Source organism: Electrophorus electricus, chromosome 9, assembly GCF_041902795.1.
Source record: "Electrophorus electricus isolate QZ-2024a chromosome 9, ASM4190279v1, whole genome shotgun sequence".
Lineage (NCBI taxonomy): Eukaryota > Metazoa > Chordata > Actinopteri > Gymnotiformes > Gymnotidae > Electrophorus > Electrophorus electricus.
The window spans coordinates 7,365,001-7,390,449 of record NC_137505.1 but is presented as its reverse complement, the minus strand read 5'-3'; the positions used below and the strand labels follow the sequence as shown (position 1 = coordinate 7,390,449).

The following is a 25,449-nucleotide window of genomic DNA, read 5'->3' as shown; positions in this document are numbered from 1 at the left end:
AAAGCTTTTTACTGACTCTAGAAGATTTGAAATTTTGCAGAAATTTAAACAGCTGTTTTATGTATCCTTCCTGCCAGCAAAATTCCACTGAGATTTCAGTCTGTCTTTAAAACTGGCCCTGCCTAACCTAAGTACATTTTGTTCCAGATGGTTTCAAATCCTTCCATGTTTCTATGAATGCAGAAATATATGCAGATATCTTCACATGACCTATGTTGGGCTCATGGGCCTCATGTTGAGAGAGGGAGGGAGGGAGAGAGAGAGGGAGAGAGTGAGAGAGAGAGAGAGAGAGAGAGAGAGAGAGAGAGAGAGAGAGAGAGAGACAGACAGACAGACAGACAGACAGACACACCACCTTGGGCTAAGATAAACTAAGGTTAGCAGACGCTATGCAGCCAGTGCTACCTCCTGGCTTATCAATCCCTCTCTAGTGAACATCATATTTTTTAATGTTTTCCCTTCTTCTTGTCTTAGTAACTGGAATAATGTGCACCGTGTACAAGCCAATTCTCCAGAGTGGTGAGGCAGTCTGTTTGATGTATCTATATTAAACTTCCCTACTGCTGTTTCCCCTCTGTCCACGTCATCTTTATGTGCATTCCGGAACAGCTGGAAAGAAGCCACTCCCGGCTCAGTTTAGCCCATCTTCCCGTCGGGTTTCCTCCTAAGTTCCGTGCCTCTGTCTCCCGTCTCTTCCCAGCTCGTGTCCAATGTGCTCATCTTCTCCTGCACCAACATGGTGGGCGTGTGCACGCACTACCCTGCGGAAGGCTCTCAGAGACAGGCCTTCCAGGAGACCAGGGAATGCATCCAGGCCCGTCTTCACTCACAACGGGAGAACCAGCAGCAGGTAAGGCGGTAGTGCGCCCCACGCTTCCCGGCCACCAGGGGCCGACGACGCTGTTGCGACGACGAGGGTCTGGTTTCTATGACCGGTGCCTGCATCAGTCGCGATTGTTTCCCCAAATAGACACTAACTGAAAACAGGAAAGGGTGGGGTTCATACGCACAAGTTGCGTGATGTGACTTCCTAATTGCCCTTGAACGGAGCGCTCTGAGACCCCGCTGATGTTGGGGAATACAGCCAGTGTGTACGTAGTTAGGGAGTGTGGCGTAACAAAAGACAGCACAGGTCGAAGCCGGGCTCAAGACATGACACGCGGAGAGATCCGCGCTCGTGCTTCACCACGGCCTCTCTGGGCAGTACAGGCTGCGTAGAACTGACCCCAGATCATTGCTATCTAGTCTCCCCGTGAGATATTCCGTGCATGCTGCCATGGCGCCCGTGGCTGGCCCAGCGTCACCGCAGCAGGGCATGACGGGTAGAGAAGCAGGGCCGAGCGAGATGGAGCTCCTCTGGTTTGTGTTGTCGTTTGTTTTTCTACCCCTTGCTCTGTCACACGCTCCATCTCTCCCCCACATTCGCAGGAACGCCTCCTGCTCTCTGTACTGCCCCGACACGTCGCCATGGAGATGAAAGCCGACATAAACGCCAAGCAGGAGGATATGATGTTTCACAAGATCTACATTCAGAAGCATGACAACGTGAGGTAGGAGACAGTCCGAGCCCAGCCACGCCTTAGACCCGCCCCCTGGAGGGCCGCGTTAGAATTCACGTCCTCCAGAAGGGACACGCCTTCAGCTTCCTGTGGCTGGTGGCCTGTTTTCTTCTTTAGTGATTCTCGTATAGAAAATCTTAATGTACTTCTTATCTATTTATAAAGCACTGGGCTTAAAGGACCAAATAACTGGTATATGATGAATGAAATGGAAAAATAAATTATATATATATATATATATGGCTTTAAAAGCTTTTAATGAAAATGTATCAAGATATCTGATTATGAAGTAGAGATATCTGATTACCCAGTGGAGTTCGTTAAGAAATGTTTAGGGACAATTCACAGCTGCTGGTAGCTTCCTTGCTAGTGCAGATGTTAATCTGAAAACTCTCATTCTAATTAATGAAATGATTTTGCAACAGGTTTAATTCGTTCACTAATGTTCAATTTTTTGCCTTAAACACCAGTTTTGACTGTTTCAAAAATTATTTTAAATGATTTATACTTATAAGCATACTGTGTTCATTTTCGTACAGTGCTGGATGTTTGAAGGCAAGGTCGTGCGAAACTATAGTTCAGACATGCCTGACATGTTTGTAGGTTTATGTTTAATGTTTGTTCTTTTATGCCCCAGGCTCTGTGTGCTGTATAATAAGTAGTCTACTCCTTCATCACATGTCCCCTAGTTCACACAGGCACATTTTGTTCTGTAATGGCCTTTCCTTTATCCAACCTATTGTCTGCCTACACACACGCACACACACACACACACACACACACACACACAAGCAAGCACACGTACACACTCTTTCTGCAATACATTATAGAAATGTGTGGTAGAACACAAATGATTTAGTAGCCTGATTACCAGAGACACTAATCTCTTAAATTATAGTTTTTATGTCACGGCCCTGATTTTTGGAGATTTTTTGGAAATGTATTTTCTAGTGTCTTCTCTTTTTTTTCTCTACCTAAAATGTCAAAGGAGGAAAAAGTATTTGATTGAAAAGGTTAGGCAGAAAGCTTGCATACACTAAATTTAAAACACTTCTACTGTCTGCTCTTTTGTTGTGAGTTTTTCTCTAGTTAAAGTATATATCTGACATCGTTTTTAATCGGAATGTCCTCACGCTCCAAAACTCTGGATGATCGGTTGCTACGGCCAGGAAACCGCATCCTTAGCGCCATCTTGTGGCAGGCGAAGGTACAACACCCATACTTACCATATACATCTGAACACGATATAGTCTTGCTCATTACTCTTGTCCAGAGTAGCTGAACAATAAACAAGCTGACAGGAAATAGTAACTCCCATCCTGCTGTCTCTTCTGCCACAAACAATTACAACAAAGATGAAAAATGGTGCAAAGTCCAGTGATTTTAGGACTCTTTATGCTCAGGGCTTTCTCCCCAGATGTGCAGGCGTCTTAGCTGTTCCCGAGAACTCAGAGTTGGGGATATATTGTCCGATTCTGGGGCCCCTCAGATTCGTCTCATCACCTAAGTGCAAATGGCATTATGTCCTCTAATCCTCTCCAGCTGCTTCGGTAATCACAGCCTAATCGAATCAGTCAACTCCACCTGTTCTGGACACGCGCGCGCGCACACAGGCGGTCCGAGACGAGAATTTCAGCCAGGTAGCCCGTGTTTTTTACCCTCTGTCAGATGAGAAGTAGTCCACAATAAATCCACAAAAGCTACTCACGTTCATCACAGTGAACGGTGCTCAAGTTCGTACATTTTGCTGGTGAAATCAAAATGTATTTATTGATGGTGCTTTTTACAACAGATGCTCGTCTTCTGCTTGCGTGTTGACTGGGTGAAATGCAAGTTATAGAAATAAAATAGTTAAAAAGTTACAAAACTAGTTGTTTGAAAGAAATGGTTATGTTTGCATTTTTTTTCTATATACCCAAGAGAGCATCTGTATTTTCTTTACACAAATATTCATGTGGCTAGTCGAGTCATTTTAGGCTACAAGTGTAAGTAACTCAGTTGTGGTATAAAACCAATGGCATTTGGTCATGAACCATTTCTCTGTTACTGCCTTTTTCAGAAAGCGTCATCATATGTTCACAAAGAATTTAAGGGTGTAGACATTAGAAACAGGGACTGGTATGCCAGAGAAACCTTGAAACAGTAGTTGTTATGTAAGCTCCCTGCCACAAATGTGCTTGTTATTATCAAAAATACATAGAAAGGAGTTTAAATCAAACAAGCTGGCCTATACCTGTGCATGCTAACATTTTTTCCCTTGTTCCATGAACTAATGGGCCACATCAGTGGAGCCACTGGGAAATTTTCATTGCCTTCCAGTACATTATTACATATATGCCAACACCCATCATCCTGATTCTAAGCCAACATATTCCTTTGTGTATAAGCAAAACGGGGGAAAAACCCAATTACCTTTCCTGTAAGGGTAATATGTTTTTCAAGCTCACACTTAGAAGTGGAAAGGTGTAATGGTCCCAACCCTGAGGCCTGATGCACGCCGTCCTGCGCAAGCATCGCTGCTGCTCAGGGATTATTGCTCGCTCAGCTTGTCTGGTTTCATGGTCAACGTCCTGCAAGGCCCTGCTGCGCACCAGACGGAGGACGGGAACGCGGGAACAGCTCCTGCCGGCGTCTCTGGCCATGGAGAAGTAAAGGGAGAAACACATCGGGGCAGTTTAGCTTCTGTGCTGGGGTGCAGCAGGCTCCTACATCTCTGTTTCTCCTCCCAAAAAGGTCCCTCAACAAGAAGGCTGATCCTCCCCCCAGCCTAATGTTAAGCGTTCTGTGAGGAGCATGCACTCTCTCATCTGCTTAGGTGGAATATTGACAGGTCTGTTCCTGGAGTACATAGATTTCCTAGTTAACGCGGACGGCGATGTAACCGGTTTGTTCTCGTTCTTGACTGAGGCCCACGCAGGGACACGTGTAGAGAAGCCCATGCAGACGGGTGAGAGTGCCGGATGAGGGGAAAGCAGACGGACGAACCGTATGTAGCACCGGCTGCTCCTAGGAGGCATGAAAACAAAGGAATTGGCAGACTGCAGTGGTTCAGATTAATGACAACGCACAAAAGGTTTTGATAGGCAGAGTGCGAGACACAGGGGGATTGAGAGGCTGTTGCTCAGAGGCAAAACATCGCGGTCATTCCTGACAACGCTACGTGTGTCTCAGATATCAGTCTGTCTGTTTGGTCGCTTCACAGTGGTTTGTGTATTTTTATTTAGCTCCCAATCCCTGCCCCAAGATCCTGTATTTTCCGGGGCAGTGCCAGCAGTGTGGAAGCACGAGGCATTTCCTAATCAAATGATCACACAGCGTTGCTGAATGCTGGGCAGGTCACTTGACTTTCTGCATGGCCCTCAAGCCTTAACAGTGTATCACCATCACACTTTGAAGGACGTATAGACAGACGGGGGGGCGGGGCAGTTCAGTACACCGGCTCAGGCTTGAGCTCCGCACACATTTATATCCGGAAATGCAGCAGTGACAAGCAGCATGTTCAGGGCGGAGTCAGTGGGCGGTCAGGTGCATGTTCAGGGCGGAGTCAGTGGGCGGTCAGGTGCATGTTCAGGGCGGAGTCAGTGTGAGGTCATGCATGTTCAGGGCGGAGTCAGTGTGAGGTCATGCATGTTCAGGGCGGAGTCAGTGGGCGGTCAGGTGCATGTTCAGGGCGGAGTCAGTGGGCGGTCAGGTGCATGTTCAGGGCGGAGTCAGTGGGCGGTCAGGTGCATGTTCAGGGCGGAGTCAGTGGGCGGTCAGGTGCATGTTCGGGGCGGAGTCAGTGGGCGGTCAGGTGCATGTTCAGGGCGGAGTCAGTGGGCGGTCAGGTGCATGTTCAGTGCGGAGTCAGTGTGAGGTCAGGTGCATGTTCAGGGCGGAGTCAGTGGGCGGTCAGGTGCATGTTCGGGGCGGAGTCAGTGGGCGGTCAGGTGCATGTTCAGGTGAGATTTATTCAGTAAAGGACACGTTAGCAGGTGCTCAAGTGGTTGGGAAATGAAAGTCTTGACAGTAGCAGCATCACAGGGTCAGGGGTCAGGACCTCTGGAGCCCAGCAGCTGATTTGACCCATGAACACACACTATGGGGTTGTGTTGTGTTAGCAGGAAGTGTTATTCTTTTTGGCTGGAGCTGAAGTTGGAGCTGTTTGTGTGCTGACCCACTGAGGCATCCGTCAACAGCTTCCTTGATGACAGGCCAAGGCTATCGGTGGCTCTCGTTTCCTGCTATTTGTTATCAAGTTCATTTTTCTGTCAGCGCATGGGTCAGACTAATTCCATTTGTTTTATGGCAAAGTGTAAACACAACTGACAGTGATACTGCCAACACAGTCATTTAATATCATCACTGCAATAAATCAGGGATTTAAATATAATTTACATTTTTTGTCATCCTGCCCGGCATTGTACACAACGGTTACTCTGCTGTGGCTTATGTGAGTTAGAATATATTTTGCTTTATACTGTTAGCAGCATTAGGTCAGATGTAGCTTTTGAAAGATATCTGAGATGTCTGCGGCACCCTGGGGCTCTTTAGATGGCAGGCTGTCAGCTTGAAGCACTTTCACGCGGCGCGTGAGCCACAGGGAGCCGATGTCCCTGACCTGACCTGACCTGACCTAGCCTGGCCACCTTATCTCTGTGCTTCGCTGTGGCCCAAAACATCCACCTCATTCTCTCCCAACGTTTGATCAGGAGCTCTGGTGGTGAAGCGCACTGCTGTAGGAGAGGTGTCAGAGTTCACTTGTGTGTGAGTGCTATTAGTATTTCAGAAGGTTTTGATGAAAACTGTCAAAGATCTAGAAGTGACCTGTTCAGAAAAGTTGCCAAATCGGCCAGACAAGGAATTAAGCTTATTAACTTTCGCATAGTTAACTAATGTTAGTTATCCTGAGGTAAATATTGGCAATAGCAAGCTGTTTATCCAACACCAGCTAGATATCTGTGATACTTTCAGAATATTGGCTGGTAATTGCCTATTAGCAATTAACCTATTAGCAATTAACCTATTAGCAATCAAAGCAAATGTCTAATTACCCAGATGTCAAGAGGAAAATTAAAAACGCGACATGCATAATGTCTTCTGTGAGAGGACGCTACAGTTTGCCGGCAGCTCCTTCGAGCCACACCATGCGTATGGTGTGGGGAATAGAAGAATGCGGAAAGTAATGGAATGTAGCTCTCCTACAGCTGCTATGGTGAGAAGCAGGATTAACCAATCATTTCCCTGCTAACTGTTCGAAGTACAGCGCCAGCTGTCTGCAGTGGAAGTTCGCTCACACAAACGTAAAGAAATAAGCCACTTATTCACTTCTGGTGAACGGAAAACAGTCTAAAAATAGTTTTATTCCCTACACCCGTTAATGCTGTATCCAGACATTAATGACTCTACGTGCTACAAATGCTTCTAGTAGTGCCTAGTACTGTCAAACTTGTCAGTTTCGTTTTGACACTTTCAGTACTTTTTCAGTGTTTTTTCTTATTCATTCCTAAATGAATTACTGGCTACATCACTGGTGTTGCAGGATAAGTGGTGTGCCGTTGTGATATTTGAGGTTGAAATCTATGGCACCGTACAATTTGGAACAGTTTTTACTGCTGTGGTCAAAATCTCTCCAATTCTTTCTCAGGTTGTATGTCCTTGAAGGCACAGTGTGGTACAGTGTCTGACTGCAGAAGCCGTCAGCCCAGTTCAGAACCTTTCCCCGGAGATCAGCAATGGTTTCCGTTTAACTGCAGACAGAGATCACATGCCCCGAATACAGCGAGGCCATTGTGTAAATCGCTGTGGTCTGACCTAGAAAAGATCATAACGGCGTGAGCGGGAAACGGTCAGGTGGAAGTCATCTTTCAGAGAGAGGTTCTGAGAGGCTGGAGAGAGGGGTCAGTTTGGCCCCTCACTGGAGTCACAGAGCTCTATTACCCTCCCAGCTCTCCCCGATCCAGGCCCTGGGGTGAGATATTCCTATCTTAGCCAGATCCGTGGTGGGTTCCCTTTTTCCTCTTCCCATTCAGAGCTAAACAGCTGAGTATTGAATAGTAGCTGCTGTTATAACCCGTGAGGTCATCGGAACCCGTCACCTCGTCTCGTCTTGTGCCTCGTGATGGAAGAATGTCGGTCTGCTCTCCCTGGTTGTTTTTGTTTTCATTGTTTTGTAGGTCTCTGATTGGCCCAGAGAGGCAGTGTGCCAGTCTTTAGTGCCACAGGCATGGAAATGCAGCTGAATCAGTTATTGTTGTTGTGTGTCTCATAGCTGTTATTGTACTCGTGCAACGTATCTTGATTGGTCAGTTGCAGTGGCCACAGGAAATGGCACAGGTAACCATGGTAACAGCGCAGTGTGGGTAGGGGACCTTTTAAAGTGGAAGAGCGCACGAGAACCAAGCCGCATTCATGTGTCGCGTTTGCGGAGTGAAACACCCAGGAAGCTACAGCACAGCTCCATGTGCGTCTGACCATGCGTTTCCTCTTCCTCTGCGCAGCATCCTCTTCGCTGACATCGAGGGCTTCACCAGTCTGGCGTCCCAGTGCACGGCCCAGGAGCTGGTCATGACCCTGAATGAGCTGTTTGCACGGTTCGACAAGCTGGCTGCAGTGAGTGTCCACAAGGCGAAGGGGTAACCTCCATTCGTGACTGGATACGGGGGCACATGGGGGTGTGTAATGGGGTCTGGCCCGGCTCCGCCGGTGCTGGTCTTGAGGTCTGGGTTTCCTTGCTTTTCTCACTGTCAAGGCAGAGTCCCGCTCCTCTCGGGATCTCCGGGAGGGGTCCCGAGGCTCCACAGGTGTAGGTACAGAGCCCAGCACTGCTCAGAGGAAACCCTCACCCTGCTCGCACACACATCCACACCCCCTGTGACTGTATGACTTATCCAAACGATCACATATAAGACCTGAAATGTTAGTGGGTTGAAAATGCAAAAACCTGGGATGGCACGTTGCACAAGCACATGTGCAAAGCCAGCAGGCACGTGCTCACTCTCGCACGCTGATGCCGGACAGTAGTGCTCAGTGTGCGGACTGTGGTTTAACCCGTGGAATGTTCTGGGGGAGCGTTCATAAGACCCAGCTTGGGAGAGACCTGCGCTCAGTCCACGGCGATCTTCTCACTCTCGCTCTTCCTGCCACTTTGTTTTTCACGCTCCTCTCTGCATGAAGTTGCTGAATGTTCCCAGTGCCAATGTACTTAGTTTTAATCTAGACTGAGCAAAAAAAAAACTTAAACAAAAATAATGAAGCTAAGGATTTATTAGGATCAAAATCTCAAGATAAACCAGCCACTTTTAGTCAGAACCAGATTATAAAAACCTGAAGCCCTTTAGACCAAATTTGGATCGCAAGATTATTCTATGAGAACATTCAGGATGCCCTGTGACCTTCTCGAGCCTGCAGGGAACAATAAGAGTTTGGGTTTGTTTTTGTCTTCTAAATCTTCCCCTCACAAGTCAGCAGTTGACACCCTTAAAAGGAGAAAATATGAGTGCTGTGTAGTAGGTGTTCTAAAGGTCCAAAGTAAAGCTCTGTAAAAGATGTGTGTGTGTGTGTGTGTGTGTGTGTGTGTGTGTGTGTGTGTTATATGCCACATTTATTACCTAAATTAATGGAATGTTTGAAATATTGATGAAATATTTGGGGCACTCTAATGAGATCAGCTGTTGATGACTCAGACACAGTCCTTGAGACTAATGTGTGTGTGTGTGTGTGTGTGTGTGTGTGTAGGAGAACCACTGTCTGCGGATTAAGATCTTGGGCGATTGCTACTACTGCGTGTCAGGTCTGCCAGAGGCACGGGCTGACCACGCCCACTGCTGTGTGGAAATGGGCGTAGACATGATCGAAGCCATCTCGTGAGTATCACCGAGTCACAAGACCACAGAACTTCCATGTGCTGGTCCGTAAATACTAACACAGAATAATGCAGATGGGGAACCGGTCTGTGTACAAATTGGAGTCCGACATTACCAGCAACACTGCTACCTTACTAGAACTGAAACATTTACAACATGTTGCCTGTGTGGAATTCAGCAACATGGTTAACAACAAGGATCGGCAAGACGCATGTTGCTTTGTGGTGAAAAATATTTGCCCCGATTGCGCGAGATCGCCTGTGAGTGACTGTTGGGAGTGAGTCTGAACGCAGCATTTTTGAAAGTCCTCCGTTTTGGTGAGGTCCCACTCTACCGTGGTTGTGTTAGTGTCATGATTATTGTTAATGCAGACTCAGGTTCTCTGGTCCTCTGCTCCTGGATCCGGTTTGTTAAGGCAGACTCGGGGCTGGTCCTCTGCTCCTGGATACGAGTTGCTAAGGCAGACTCGGGGCTGGTCCTCTGCTCCTGGATCTGGGTTGTTAAGGCAGACTCGGGGCTGGTCCTCTGCTCCTGGATACGAGTTGCTAAGGCAGACTCGGGGCTGGTCCTCTGCTCCTGGATACGAGTTGTTAAGGCAGACTCGGGGCTGGTCCTCTGCTCCTGGATACGAGTTGTTAAGGCAGACTCGGGGCTGGTCCTCTGCTCCTGGATACGAGTTGTTAAGGCAGACTCGGGGCTGGTCCTCTGCTCCTGGATACGAGTTGTTAAGGCAGACTCGGGGCTGGTCCTCTGCTCCTGGATACAGGGGCTTCCGCTGATCCCTGGCTGCCACAGTCGCCTGTCACAAAGCAACACTATTTTTCCTTCTGTTCCACAGCGGGGTTTGATGACCCTGGCTGAGGCCTGTCAGGGAATACCAGTGAAAATCCCCTCTTTGTTTTAAGCACCGGATTGCTGTAATTTCCGTCATTTCATGATGGGATGTTTCTAGTAAGGGGACATCTGCAAGTTTATGACAGTGTTTTGGTGGAGTTAATTGCCAAATAAAATATGCAAATGAAACTGCAGGGTGAATTTCCAGTCCATCAGCCCTTCAGCTGTTGAAAATTACCGGATGGTTCCTTGAGTGCCTAATCCGGGAAACGATGTTAGCAGCTCAATTTGTGCCATTTTATAATGTGGTCTTAAAAAGTAATGAAATTAGTGTGATTACTGCATTGTCTGGGAATGCCACCCTGTTTATTAAGGACCACACAAGTGAAGCAACCTAGTTTGGTTCACTGCCAAGCAGGAAGAGCCAGAGAGGCCAGTGGAACTGTTCGTCTTGCTGGTCTCTACGTCTTTCATTGCATTGTGTGTGTTTGTGTGTTTGTGTTCGTTCCAGTTTGGTGAGGGAAGTCACGGGGGTCAATGTGAACATGCGTGTCGGCATCCACAGTGGCCGCGTGCACTGCGGCGTCCTGGGTTTGAGGAAGTGGCAATTTGACGTGTGGTCCAACGACGTCACGCTGGCCAATCACATGGAAGCTGGGGGGAAAGCAGGGTGAGTGAACTTGGACACAGCAGGGCACATGATGTCCACATAATGTCTCGCGTGGATTATGTCTTCACTGTTTTCCAAAAACCTACCGCCTTGGTGCTGTATGCCACACGGATTCTGTCCCCCCAAACACAGACGCATTCACATAACCAAAGCCACCCTGAACTACCTGAACGGGGACTACGATGTCGAGCCCGGCTTTGGCGGCGAGAGGAACGCTTACCTGAAGAAGCACAACATCGAAACCTACCTCATAGTGGGCTGCAGTCAGAAGCGGGTCAGAATCAAACTCTTCTCTGAATCAAACTCCCCGCCGAGCTGTTTTTATGAATATGAATAACCCGAGAACTTCACCGGGTGATGTATATAGCGAACTTCTGCGGAACCTCCCTGACGGGGAGAATGCGCTCTGGTGTGTGTCGCTGAACCCGTGACTCAGGGCTAATTAAGCAAAGGGGTTTATCTTTTCTGTCACGCTTAAGTTATTATCACTACACGGTGTCGGCTAGTCGTAGATTGAATAAATAAACCGCAAATTAGTTTACAGTCAAAGACCATTAGCCCTAATTGAGCCACATGATGTTCCTTTGAACAGAAAGAGGAGAAGGCCATGATTGCCAAGATGAACCGTCAGCGCACCAACTCGGTCACACACAACAGCTCACACTGGACGGACCGGCCATTTTATAACCAACTGGGTGGTAACCAGGTCTCCAAAGAGATGAAGAGGATGGTGAGAGAAACAGATGCGCGCGCACACACACACACACACACACACACACACACACACACACACACACACACTCATTCTCTGATTCTCATGTGCTTTGCACTTATTGTTGACCAGGCACATTGCAGGCACAGCATCTATCTGCCTGCTGTATTAGCGTTTTTTCTGTGCCGTGACTTTGCCCTTCATCTGACGCTCTCAAGTGCACCGATACACAAGAGCACTGAGGGACGTTAGACGACCGCACCTACTCGTTGGTTTTAATTACCGAGAGTCGCACCAATTGCCACATCCGAAGGAAGTTGCCTCCAGTGGTTGCCTCTTCTCCATGGCCATCTCACTAACCCCCGCCCTCTCCCTGCCTGGGTGGCACAGGGAAACGGGGCTCTGATTAAATAAAGTGGACCAGATGCCCTAAGGGATTTAATCAGGCGAAGTGGAACCGCTTCAGGCCCCCACGAGAGACGGCCTTTGTCTGCCTCTTTTTTTTTTGCTTAACCCCACCCACCTAAATTAACTGATCGGGTCACGTCTGTCAAAGAAAACAATTCGGAGGCTTAACCTGACGTCCTTCCCATTCGCTGCTGCCTCGCACCCAGAGTATGAGGCTGACAGGGAAAATGAATTTGCGTTTAACGCAGGGTTTTATGGTGATTTGTTTACGGCTCCGGCACCCTGACCACGTGATCGGTCATCTGCCGTCCTCCACGCCACCGGCATGGCAGGTGACGCTTTCGAAGTGCAGATGTGCGGATCTTCTTCAGGGGTGTGTCCTGTGATGGCTTAAAACAACAAAACGCCCCGTGTGTTTGCATCTGCCGAGTTGCCTTGAACACGACGATTTCTGGAGGGCCAGAAAAGGTGCCCAGCCCGGGTGAGGGGGCGTTGCGGTCGCGTGAGTGGGGGTGAAGGGAGATGTGCATGTGCGTGGGAGCGTGCGGAATTCCTTCCAGACTTCAGGGCCCGTAACTACACACCTAGCAACCGGTGCGGCAGTGCTTTGTCACCTGAAGTAGACCTGACTGACTGTTGTTAGGCGGATTTCTAACGAGCACTCAGATGCACATTCCCTTGAATGCATAGGGACTCTGTGTGTGTGTGTGTGTGTGTGTGTGTGTGTGTGTGTGTGTGTGTGTGTGTGTGTGTGTGTGTGTGTGTGTGTGTGTGTGTGTGTGTGTGCGCGCGCACGGCTTCGCCAAACATCAGCATCGTTCGGTCATCCTGGTGCGCTTGAATATGGAGGCCCACGGTGCGATCAGGGTCCGCATCCGTCATGTCACACGACCCCAACGCAATCACCCTGCCCCTGTGATTGCCAAACACATCCTTCACAAAGAGGATCACCCAACGGGTCAGATCTAACCAGATCTGTCTGTGTGAGCGCGTCATGCGTTCCCCTCGGAGGCGCATGCTAAACGAGCCGTGTGGGATATGACCATATCAGGTTCTGCTGGCGTGTTTCCCAAGGCTGTCCCGCCAAGCCCAACCAAGGATGTGCACATCCCATCATTGTTTACAGTGAATACCAGCGAAACACTTTTACATGGGCTCTGCATGTGATCCCTCACGAACAGTAGTGCCTGCTATCACTAACTCCCTTCTCACACACACGCGCGCGCGCACACACACACACTCCTATTGTATATTTACACCCCTCCCCAACGCACTAAAGGCTGCTGATGACTGGAGACGGAGGTGTGCGCGTGTGTGTGTGTGCGTGTGTGTGTGTGTGCGCGTGTGTGCGCGTGCGCGTGTGTGTGTGCGCATGAGTTAGGGCGTGGTGGACTCCTGACACGCACCTTCGTGTTCATGGCTATTTGTATGTACTGCATCTAGTTCTTGGACTGTGGCCTGTTTTATCTTTTGTTATTTTCGTTGTCGTGTGTTTTTTATGATGTAAGATTTTATCGTTTCTAGCATGGCACAGATACAAGTAGCATATACACATAACAGTGTTAAACGTGCAAAAGTGTTGCGAACCAAGCAATGCTGAAGAATGTCCAAAGCCAGCTAGAGACCAAAGCTAATTAATCCAACAGAAAGGAAAATGAACTAACTAACCCTATCTGCCTAACGTCAACAATGAGAATATGAAAAGAAAACAGCAGAGCAGCCAGCCCCTACATGGAGAGAAATCATTTACTACAACTAACCCTTCACATCAGTAAAGCTCAGTGGTGAGGGAGGGTTGATCTGCTTTGGTCTGGTCAGTGGGCAGGGTCGTGACCCCCAGGGCCGACAGCGGCCTCCTACAGTGTACAGCCAATCATAGACGAACAGCAATCGTTGCGGGGAGAGTGAGAGAGAGAGACACAGAGAGAATGCGAACAAGACACTAACCAGATCGGCACGTGCATCAGCACACAGGAACAACTGCGTACCATGCTCACGTGTATCGGGTCACCGGTTGTGTGTAGTTTAACACCCAACCAAAGTCACACTTCCACTGGACGGAAACACTGAGGTGTCTTGTTCCACACATTCATTCGCAACGGAAGTGGTGTCTCTGCCAACCAGGAAGTGTAGTGTGACGCCGTTTATGGGGAAGGTTATTTAACATTTAACTCGCAGAGTCGGTACCTCTAAGAGCTCACACGCCAAGCTTCTTCATTTGTACACGAAGAGCTTCCATGTTTTCCTTCTTCTGTGGTCAGCTCACCCTTTCTCTCTTGCTCTGTGGAGCAGTGTGTAGTGGAGGTCGGAGGTCAGAGGACGTGTGTCGTGTTCAGGGCCTCCCCGACCACACGGCCTCTGTACCGTTAATCTCCAGTCCCTGAGCTGTTGTTGCTCTGAGCTAGTGCATTAGCTCGTCTTGCCCGGTATTGCCAGCAGGGGTCAGTGTTCTTCCACAAACCCATGTCGTCGCACCGATTGTTTGCTGTGGGTCTCTGCTGTACAGCGATACTCCAGTTTTGCCATTAATAAAGTTAATGTTCTTGATTTATCGTCTTCCTCTGCAGGGATTTGAAGACCCCAAGGACAAGTGAGTATTACCGGTTATATCCTCCAGCCTGATTCTGTTCCGTCAGCTGTGGTGAAAAAGCTTCTGACTGCAAGTTCCGTTTTTACTGCCACCTTGAAAGCGTCTTTATTACCGCAGTAATAACGCGGTGGACGTCAGCGGCCGTTTGTCAGGCCTGCACTCAGTAGCCTCTGCTTTCAAGATCGCACTGGATCCGTGCTGTCTGTCTCCTGCTACCTAGACGGGGGGGAAACCAGAAATCTGTCGAACTGCAGTGCATGAGTAAATAAGTGCATCTAAGATGCGTGGGATGTTTGCTCCATCTTTGCATGGTCTGGCTCGCTGATGGTAGAGGCTGGAAGCAAATGCACAGACCAATGCGTAAGAACGTATGAGGTGCTACTCAGGAACAAGGCCAGATGCTAAAAAGATCATACCCTGTGTTTGAAGCATCTGGAGTTCCACTGACTAATCTTTTTAACCTCGATTTACTGGAATGGTTTGCAATGGTTTGATGAAATATCTCAAAATATTTTTGAAATCTGCATGTTTGCCGTCGTGCCGTTATGATGGCAGCTCGCCGTTCAGTATCCCGTAATGGTCACCGACCAGAGCTCATCACGGACGGCGCGTCCGGCGCTGCTTGCGCGGGGTTGTGGGAGAGCCGTTAGCCTGTGCGTGCCCGTCCGCCCGGCCGCGAGGAGAGGTGGAACAACGGCGTCTCGTCTTGTGTTATCCAGACATTTCATTTTCAGAAACACCCAGGAGAACCTGAACCCCGAGGACGAGGTGGACGAGTTCCTGGGCCGCGCCATCGACGCGCGCAGCATCGACCGCCTGCGCTCCGAGCACGTCAGAAAGTTCCTGCTCACCTTCCGCGAGCCCGACCTGGAGAAGAAGGTACTTCAGACGTTTGCTCGCGCGCAAACGCCGCGCCGACAAGCCGCTGGTCATTCCACATGCACGCACGCCGCGTGCGTTTCAGTCGTATTGCATGCATGCAAAAAGGCTCCGTCCAAGTGCATGGGCTCTTTCAGCAGCCGCACGGCCACGCGCGTCAATCGCGTGTCCACTGCCACGCGTTTCACCCCGTGCGCAATTACCGGTCACGGGGCAGAGTGACTTGGCCAGCGTTTGTGGCGGTTCCCTCGGAGAGCTGGTCACAGCACCACACACCCCTTCCAGCCAGTCGCAACCAGCCCTAGTCAGCTACGGGCAAAGGGGGCGAAGAACTTTCCAGAAAGGGAGGGTTATAAAACGGTAATGGAGACGGAAGATAATACGTTCTCCTCCTCCTCCGAGTGCAATTGCAAACCCTTTTAGCAGTAAACAGGTCCTGCCCCCTCTGACTCAGATCAGTGGCCTCTGTCAGATCTGCCTGGCTATCGTGTTTCAGGTGATGCAACTGCCCTTTTTTGTTTTCTCCAGCGCGCCTCTTTTCGGCCAAGGGAAGTGCTCCATGCACCCCGTTAGTTTGTACTGTAGAATATTGTCCCTTTGGTGGGTTAATTGCTGGGGAAAGGTTCACGCATTTCTTTTGACACCTTTTGGAAAAGGTTTATGCATTTGTTCCGAGTGTTTGTCTCTCCTCTCTCCTCCTCTCCTCTCCCTCAGTACTCTAAGCAGGTGGACTCCCGCTTTGGGGCATACGTCGCGTGCGCCTCTCTGGTCTTTCTGTTCATTTGCCTCATCCAGGTTGTCGTCATACCACCGTAAGTGTTCCCCACGCCGCGTGCCCCGTGCTGTACGGTAGCCTTCTTAAAAGAAGGCACAGCTGAGTTGAGGGGGTCCTGTTGTCTTGCATGCGAAAGTGAAGACTCTTCATTACAAAAGCAGTGAAAAGAAAGAAAGTCAAATGGTCTTTTATCGTTTCCTCCTTCATTGTGAGAAAGATCGACACGCCTTACGACCTTTGCTGAGCTGCCTTTATTACATGTCGTATGGCGCATGCTGCCACTCTGCCTCTGTTTGCTGATGACGAGCGTGGACATTTCGTTGGAATTCCTGTTTCATGCCTGCCTTGTTTCACTGTGTTCTCTGCATCACGGATCCCCTTCGCATCTTTTTCTGTGACAGCATCGGCCTGTGTAACCTCTAGGTTTTGTTGTTTTTTTGTTCTTTGTCTCTTCCTCATCTCCTCTTCCCTTCTTTCTCTCTCCTCCCCCCAGCTCCACTGTGATGGTCGGCTTTTTTGTGTCCTGTTCGATCACGCTGACGGCCGTCATGTTCGTCTCAGCAGTTTACACTTGTTTTGGGGTAAGTCGTCTATTTCAGCTCTGCCCTCAGCCTCGCTGTTGAAGCGGTCACCAAAAACATCCCAAGGCCCAACGAGCGGCCGATCCGCTGGGGACCCGACACCCGCACAGCCGCACGGCGCGGTTTTCCCAGGCGTTTGAACAGCAGGCCTGTGCGGCCAGAGGCCCGAGTCGCCGCTGGCTGACGGTGACCGATTACCGGTCACTCCAGAGAGCTGGTCCGACTGCCCCAGTGCGCTCCGAACAGTCGGATAGTAAATGGCCTGTGTGGATGTGGCTTTTTTCCCATACTGATGTGGCCTTGTAGCCAGTCCCAGAGAGGCTGCCAGTCAAGTGGACGCACCGTGGTTCTGGCAGGTCTCTGAGCAGGTCCGGGAATCCCAACAGTGAAGGACACTGAGCTCTCAGTGCGAGACCCCCCCCCCCCCCAACACCGCCCCAGATGGAAAATTGGACTGGCCTTGTTGCTGACCATGAAGGGTCTTTCAGAAAAGTCCTTAATGTTGCTTATACAAAAACTTGCAGGTAGTTCAAGGTCCCTGGATATTGCTCTGCTGGAGGAACAATAAAATAGCAAAGATAAAATTAATACTGCAGATGGATTTTAAAAGAGAAGTATTAGCATGTTCAAAATTAAATGTGTTCCTCCAAACTGCAGAGTACATGCTCTGGGATGGGACTGAGGGGTTGTCGTGATTCTTGAGGACCGAGAGAAAATTCAGTCCCCATTAGAGTACAGACCGGAGCAGCTGTTAAAAGTTGCTCCCATTTACTGAGTTAAGACTTTACTGGATTAAGACCTTACTGGATTAAGACCTTACTGGATTAAGACCTTACTGGATTAAGACTTTACTGGATTAAGACTTTACTGGATTAAGACCTTACTGGATTAAGACCTTACTGGATTAAGACTTTACTGGATTAAGATCTCCCTGAAGCTGTGGCAGACCTCTCATGTTCTTTTTCCCTTTCACAGTTCTTTCCACGGCCACTGCAGAACTTGTCCAAAAGGATTGTTCAGTCCCGTATTAACAGCACTCTAGTCGGAGTCTTCACCATCATCCTGGTTTTTCTCTCGGCCTTCATCAACATCGTGAGTTCACTGGATATCAGACCCTTTGTAGATCACTATCCCTGTACTGACAGAGTTCAGGATCCCTTGGGCATAAGTCTATAATGGGCCTTTAAACGTGGTGGAGGACAGTAGTTATAACACGACAGCATACACAGCATATCAAGCTAACATGGAATTGTAATGTTCAAATCCACCTGGGCTTGGACACAGTGTCCTGATGGGTTTGTCTCATGTCCTCCAGTTCACCTGCAGCACCGATGACCTGAAGGTGTGTCTGGCCCAGGAGTTTAACATCAACCCCAGCGGTGTCAACGCCTGCCACGTGCGCGCCTCTGCCTCCAACTACTCCCTGTGGTCAGGCAGTAGTCTCTGCCTCGGCCACTCCCCTACATGCAACTTCCCAGAGGTGAACATGCCAGACTCTTCTCCGCTCCGTGTCAGGCTCAGGGCGAATTCCGCCAAAGATCTGAGCAGCGCACGCATCGAGCGCCGCACACGTCGAGTGGCTTGTACATTTTTATAAGGATATGTGAAACTGTAATATATTTAATGGCCGTATGTTTAGTGGACATTCTGAAAAGTGTTCACGTGAACCTGGATGGTTCCCAAACTGGAAGATCTCAAGTAAACGAAGTGCGTGTGTGTGCGTGTGTGTGCGTGTGTGTGCGTGTGTGTGCGTGTGTGTGCGTGCGTGTGCGTGCGTGTGTGCGTGCGTGTGTGTGCGCGTGTGTGTGCGCGTGTGTGTGCGCGTGTGTGTCTCCCCCAGTACTTTTCAGCGTGTGTGCTACTCAGCCTCCTCGCCTGCTCCGTGTTTCTCCAAATGAGCAGCATTGGGAAACTCTTCCTCATGCTCTTCATAGAAAGCGTGTACGTGCTGGTCGTGGAGGTGCTGGCGGTCAGCCTATTCGACAACGTGGACCTGCTGGTGATGGCCAATGCCATGTGAGTGACTCGCCCGTTGCGCGTGTGACCCGCGAAGCAGGTCGGCTGCGCATGGACTGAAACGGAGATTTTGGCGTCAGCCCTCAATTATTTGGGAAAGAACACAGTTAAGCCATTCCATAATCCACTTACATCACAATCAAGAATTCCTAGTTTTAAACAGCTTTCTTTGTCTAAAGAGTGACTGTTTTGTCCCGCCAGTCGATTACACGTTTCATTTTCTGCACGTTTAGGCGAGGCGCAGGTGTTTAGGCAGGCCGTGGTGCACCATGTCAGACAGAGTGCAGCATCTGCACTGAAACTGAGTAACTGCTGTTAATAGGAATTACAATGCCACTCGGCATAACCACAGCGATCCTTTCTGTTCCAATCAAGCAGCCGTAGGACGTAGACTGCGGTGTGATGGACTAAACAAAACACTTATTTTCCACATAAGATTTGATTTGTTAACTTACGTGGATGGGCTGGCTGACTCAGACGTACACAAGTGGGCTCTCAAAGGCATCGGTAACTTGCGGCCCTGTGGCACAGCGCTGCGCAAACTCTGCCTAATGAAAGCCCTCCTGAGTGGAGGCATGCTGATTTGGCTCGAATCACTTTCACAACATCCGTCTTAAAGATAAAGTGGTGGCTGTTGCACTCTGCGCCCCCACCTCACGCGTTTCCCTTCTGTTTTGTATTCACAGCGAGCACGTCAACGGAACAAGGTAAGGCGATATCTGCTAAATGGAATCACCGAGGTGAAGAAAATTCCCTTGAACCTTCACAGCAGGTCACTCTGATTGCTTTGCCGTGATCGGTGTCGTTGCTACACAAGTACACGGTAGCTTTCTGATGTTTGTAGATGTATAACTGAGATGTTGGCGTGATATCTCATGTGTAATTGTAGTCTCGTGGAGGGAAAAGTAAGTGAGAGACCTGATCCGATTGCTTTCAGCATAGACTTTCCAATAAAGGTGTTGTAGTGAAATGGTTTTTGATCAATATATATTGGCAAAGTCCTTGACTAACTTTATTAGTGAAATAATAGCATATATGGACTTGCGAGACTTCAAAAAACCTCTTCATTGAAGCTCAGTACTGTGCATGCTCCGCAGCTGTATTGCAGACTCCAGGGTTCCTCTGAAGATCATGACTCCCGTGGTCATCACCGTCTTTGTGCTGGTACTCTACTTACACGCCCAGCAAGTGGAGTCCACGGCCAGGCTGGACTTCTTGTGGAAGCTACAGGTCCGTTTCCATGATGGGAATTTTGAATAGGAATTTCAAGGACTAATCTGGAATTTCCATTCTTGTTGGAGAATGGAGACCACCGCTGGAGGTGTCTTCGCTCAGCCCTCTCACTGTGCACATACGCCTGCTCCCCTCAGGCCACAGAGGAGAAAGAAGAGATGGAAGAGCTCCAGGCCTACAACCGCCGCCTCCTGCACAACATCCTCCCCAAGGACGTGGCGGCCCACTTCCTGGCGCGCGAGCGGCGCAACGACGAGCTCTACTACCAGTCGTGCGAGTGCGTGGCCGTCATGTTCGCCTCCATCGGCAACTTCTCCGAGTTCTACGTGGAGCTGGAGGCCAACAACGAGGGCGTGGAGTGTCTGCGGCTCCTCAACGAGATCATCGCCGACTTCGACGAGGTAGAGCGCTTGCGCCCCCCCGCCTGCCCCATCTGCTCGGCGGGTCCTCATTGCTCCTTCTTCCTCTCTTCCTCTAGATCATCAGTGAGGATCAGTTCCGACAGCTGGAGAAAATCAAGACCATCGGCAGCACCTACATGGCCGCCTCGGGCCTTAATGACTCCACCTACGATAAAGCCGGCCGCTCACACATCCGCGCGCTGGCCGACTACGCCATGCGCCTGATGGACCAGATGAAGTACATCAATGAACACTCCTTCAACAACTTCAAAATGAAGATCGGTAAGTATTCTGGGTATAAGATATACAGATAGAATCTTCTGGTGCTACAGGGCTTCCCAAAGTAAGCAAAAAATGAAAAGTGAAAACGATTTGGCAGACGGTGATCCGATTTTAGACGCAAGCTACGGGGGAAGGCGGAAACCTGTTAGGCCATGACCAGCATGGCAGCCATCTTAAATGCTGCCATCTTGGATACAACTTCAGTTTTTCAAAAAGGAAAGAAGGTGTGACAACAGCCTGGTGGAGAATTTCACCAGGAAAACAGTGGTGTGTTTATTTCTCATGAGTAAACCGTGATTTTACATGAAACCAGAAAATTGACCATAAAGGCTACTTAATGTGTTCGATACGCTGTCCACCATGTGTGAGTGTTGTCTGTCTTTTCTGCCTTAAAACTCACTCATCTGTCTGAATGATGGCACAAGTGTCAACAGTTCTGTCTTTAAGATGAACAAAATTCTGTATTTTCACTGAGTAAACAAGTGCCTTGTTTACATGAGCCCACAGACAGGACCCCTCAGATAGATGTCCAAAGTGGTTTAATCAGGACAATATGGCTGAGACTCACTTGGCTCCCATCTTGCTGGAACAATTCAGGAAATGTTCCATTCTCTGACAACAATGAAGGAAATGCGTCTTCATCCAACAGCCTCGCGTAATGGTGTGCGCTCAGTAAAGAAAGGTCACAGTTTGGGTACCAGCCCACACCACACCGCAACTTTGGGTGAGGCAACTGTGTTGGATGGCTCAGTCCACCGAGGATTCCTGTCGGACCAGTGTCACTGATTTTGTTTGTTAACTTCATCGTTCAGAAACTGCCGTGTTGTGGGCTCTTGCTGAATGATGTCCCGTTGATGTCGCAGGGTGATGATACAGCGTGTTGTATCACAGATTTACCTTTCCATTTGAAAAGCTGAAGTTGAACCAAAGATGGCAGCATTCAAGATGACCTTCATAGCCCCATAGCTTACGTCTAAAATCGGACCACCGACTGCTGAACCATTTGCTTACTCTTGAGACACCCTGTATAGTTGGGTTATGTCTTGGATACGTGGATATGACTTTATTCTGATTTGTTTTCTTTTGCCACATAAAGGTCTTGTTGTGGTTTGAACTTATGGTTGGGTCTCCCTAGGACTCAACATGGGTCCAGTAGTGGCCGGAGTTATAGGGGCTCGTAAGCCCCAGTACGACATCTGGGGCAACACGGTGAATGTAGCCAGCCGCATGGACAGCACCGGAGTGCCTGAAAGAATCCAGGTGAGATGTAGACGTGCTTCTACCATGGTTAAACATATTCAAAAATAACTCAGAAAGGCCGCCTTTTTAACTTGAAACCTATCCTGCTTTGAATTGAAGTAACTGTATTCCCAGATGCACCCCCACTCACTCTTTTTATATATATTTTCCTTTACGTTTGTTCTTCCAGGTCACAACCGACCTCTACCAGGTCCTTAGTTCCTATAACTACTCGCTGGAATACAGAGGAGTTGTTAAAGTCAAGGGCAAAGGAGATATGGCCACCTACTTTCTGAACGGAGGACCCAGCAGCAGTTAATGCCCACTGTGTCCCGTATTTGTGACATTACTGACATGAGGCAGCTTAATAAGGAAGGGGCTGGGCCTCGTGAACTCTCTTAAGAAGGAGAGATGGAAACTAGGAGTGACTAGGGGCAACTTGTTCAGAGGTAGCCCGTGCCCAATCATAGTGCAGTGTGCCGTTCCCATGTACTGAAGCCTCCGGTGGCCGGAACGGGGGACACCCTCTAGAGCCTTGTGCTGGTGTGTGGAGAAGCCCAGTCAGGAGGTATGCCAGCAGGGAACAAGATGATCAGAAGAGACCAAAGAAACAGAAAGGTGTCTTGGACGTTGGAGTCAGTTCTCCCGTTCCTCCGTTTCCTGCGGTTTGAGAGGATGGCTGCACTATGGGGGCTGTTCCTCTGAAGGGTGCAACTGTGAAGTCACTGAAGTATATAACAGATGCAGATGTTTTATGTGTATATAACACATCTGTGTATGTGAAGCAAAGTCCATACAGTTCCACTGTCCTCCCACACTGCTGAGATAAACATGGGGAGATTTGCTAATGGGACCATTTCCAGCAGAGTAACACTATTCACACTTCATATGAAGGTTTTCAGGACTCGCTGTGGCTGGGAGACCATGGTAGACGATGCTAAAGATGCAGAGACGAGGTGTCCACAACTAGCCACTTCGACGTCCAGGATGGGAACTGCTTCGTGTGTGTGTGTGTGTGTGTGTGTGTGTGTGTGTGTGTCTGTCTGCGCGTGTGCGTGTTTGTAGAACACGTCCCCTGTCCCCACAAACGTACATGTACCCACACACACGGACAAGCATACACAGAAAAGTGTTTTTACCACTCACAAAGAATGCACATGAAAAACACTAAACTGAAGACACTTTGAAGGAAAGAAAACATCCAATCTGGCTTTATTTTGTATTTTTGACATTTTGTATTTTGTCTCAGAAACAAAACCGTATCAAAACTATTTTAGAGTCTCTATTTTGTACATTAATATATATATTAGAGCAATGTCTATAAACACCGATGTGTATTCAGATGTATATGTCAGAAAAATGTGCAAAAATCATGCATATTGACATGGGCAGAGGTCTGATTTAATGGCTCTAAATTCTTTCACCTCAGCTTTCCCTTTGCATCCAGACAGCAACTGCACACATTTGAAAACCACACAAAAAAACCCCCAAACCTCTGAATCAGGTAGAAATGTGGCCACTGCACCCTGTGCTCGTGAGTTAAAGTGACAGTCAGACTAGAGTTGTTCACATTATTGCAGCCTTTTTCTGCTTAGCAAACACGGCTTGCACTGCTTTTAGCCTTGCGTTAAAGTTGAAACCCTAAACTTTAATACACACCTTGGCCATTTTTGCACTACACCTCTGCCTTCCTGACATCCCTGCCTCCCCCTCCCAGCTCAATCAGATGGTACGACCCAATGAATGTTCATTTTCTCCAATGAGGCCTTTATATATATACATATATATATATATATATATATATATAAAGAATGCTGGGTGACCACTAATCCGTGCCATGCTCATCAGTGGAGTCCATTTTTTGACAGTACATGTTTTGGTATATTTTTACTTGTGGGTTTTTTTTTTTGCACTGTAAATATTGCCAATTTAAGTCAGGTAGTCATGCAATGGTCATGTTTCTGTGCAGAATGTTCCATCTGTATTACGGAGGGTTACTGTTTGCCGATGGTGGTCTTTGTTTAAGAGCTGTCATTTACAGTATCTGAGACAGGGTTCTTTACCTAGACGCACTGCATACTGTGTACCAAGTTTTGTTTTGGGTTGTTTTCCTTTTGTCATTTAGTCAAAAAGCCCTTTGGGGGCTTCCAAAATAGTTTGAGTATTTATGAAGGTTGATCAGTGCCATTGTTTTACTTTCACTTTCAATCTGTCCAGCAAGACTAGAATTGTGTGATTTGTTCTATGTAAGTAGTATTTGGCTTTTTAACCCTAGTTAATGCAGGTGCCATGATTTCTTAATTTCAGTGGAATTAAACAGCCATTATGATAAATACATGGAATCATTTAATGGTGGGATGAATGAGAAGCAACACGGAATTACGGTCTCTTTCCCTCTCCCTGAGATATCCAGGTTCCAAAAAATTTTTTGCAACCTCAAGTATCCAGGTTATGTCGGTGGCCGGACTGCAGATTTCACAGAGATAATTTATGGATTGTTTTCCATATCTGCCATGTCAAAATAAACGTTATGCCTTTTTTTTTTTACATTCAAATAAAGCACTTCAATGCCGTTACGTTCCCCAAAATGATGAAACTCTCAGTGCTTACACACGCTCAGGCTGCGTTTTGCAGGTGGAGCATTTTGGCCGGTAGTTCACAGGCTGGCCAACAGGGGGCAGCAGCACCCTACGGAATGTCCACCCAAGTTTGGGTTCAATTAATTTAAGTACATAGCAAGACATAAATACGCTTATTGTAAATACAGAAATATATATATATATATATAAGCAGCCAGTGCATAAAGTACACGTTTTATGATGGTAAAAAGCAACTGAAAACGCAGAAATCAGCCGAAGGAGGGTCAAGCTGACCCAAGTCGTCCTCGCCGCTCTAGATCACCTCCAGTAAGGCGCTGCCTTGGACACAATGCCGTATCATATATCCACCAAAGTATAGCAAGTTGATTGCGCTTTAAATTGAGCACTCCGTGCATTCAGGCTGGTCATGTGTGATTGAGCCACTATTACCGGGGCCTTCATGGCGTATTATTCTCGGAAGAAAAGCCGCTCGGTGACATTAAAGGAGGTCCGGGCTTATTTACAGGGCCAATTAGGCCTTTGTGCCAGAGATGGCTGTTGCGGTAGCAAGATTTCAGTTATGTTAGTTTATTCTGATAATCGTCAAAACGCCCGAAGGTCGTTATCATTAGCACATATTCACAGTCTGACGAACTTTATTATACGACAAAGGGGCTATGGACCCCGGACCCATATTGCGCAAAGCTCCGTGCCAAATAGGAACCAGCTCCTGCCTTACTCGAGACGCCAGGCCAAGATTTAAAGTTGTCTGCCGTCGGGAAAAATAACCTTGATTGTGTAGGTGCTATCGTAATTGCGTCCAGAGCGACGTCTACCCAGCATGTGC

At 48.3% G+C, this 25,449-nt stretch overlaps 1 protein-coding gene across 3 annotated transcripts in view; it reads left to right on the top strand.

Annotated features, from left to right (window-relative positions):
* adcy5 (adenylate cyclase 5) overlaps window positions 1-24,599 on the top strand; it is a 46,212-nt gene extending 21,613 nt beyond the window's left edge. For 2 of the 3 annotated variants that reach the window (XM_026995502.3, XM_081720956.1), the window contains exons 2-21: window positions 701-850; window positions 1,429-1,550; window positions 8,039-8,150; window positions 9,276-9,403; window positions 10,749-10,907; window positions 11,040-11,181; window positions 11,500-11,637; window positions 14,595-14,617; window positions 15,337-15,496; window positions 16,211-16,308; window positions 16,765-16,852; window positions 17,828-17,944; window positions 18,168-18,332; window positions 18,693-18,868; window positions 19,555-19,575; window positions 19,966-20,098; window positions 20,239-20,502; window positions 20,580-20,784; window positions 21,920-22,044; window positions 22,214-24,599. In XM_026995502.3, the coding sequence (XP_026851303.2) occupies window positions 701-850; window positions 1,429-1,550; window positions 8,039-8,150; window positions 9,276-9,403; window positions 10,749-10,907; window positions 11,040-11,181; window positions 11,500-11,637; window positions 14,595-14,617; window positions 15,337-15,496; window positions 16,211-16,308; window positions 16,765-16,852; window positions 17,828-17,944; window positions 18,168-18,332; window positions 18,693-18,868; window positions 19,555-19,575; window positions 19,966-20,098; window positions 20,239-20,502; window positions 20,580-20,784; window positions 21,920-22,044; window positions 22,214-22,342 (2,655 nt within the window). In that variant the 3' untranslated portion in view covers window positions 22,343-24,599. The remainder of the gene's footprint in view (window positions 1-700; window positions 851-1,428; window positions 1,551-8,038; window positions 8,151-9,275; window positions 9,404-10,748; window positions 10,908-11,039; window positions 11,182-11,499; window positions 11,638-14,594; window positions 14,618-15,336; window positions 15,497-16,210; window positions 16,309-16,764; window positions 16,853-17,827; window positions 17,945-18,167; window positions 18,333-18,692; window positions 18,869-19,554; window positions 19,576-19,965; window positions 20,099-20,238; window positions 20,503-20,579; window positions 20,785-21,919; window positions 22,045-22,213) is intronic. The other variant, XM_026995503.3, reaches the window with a different exon arrangement.
* Window positions 24,600-25,449: the final 850 nt, after the last annotated feature.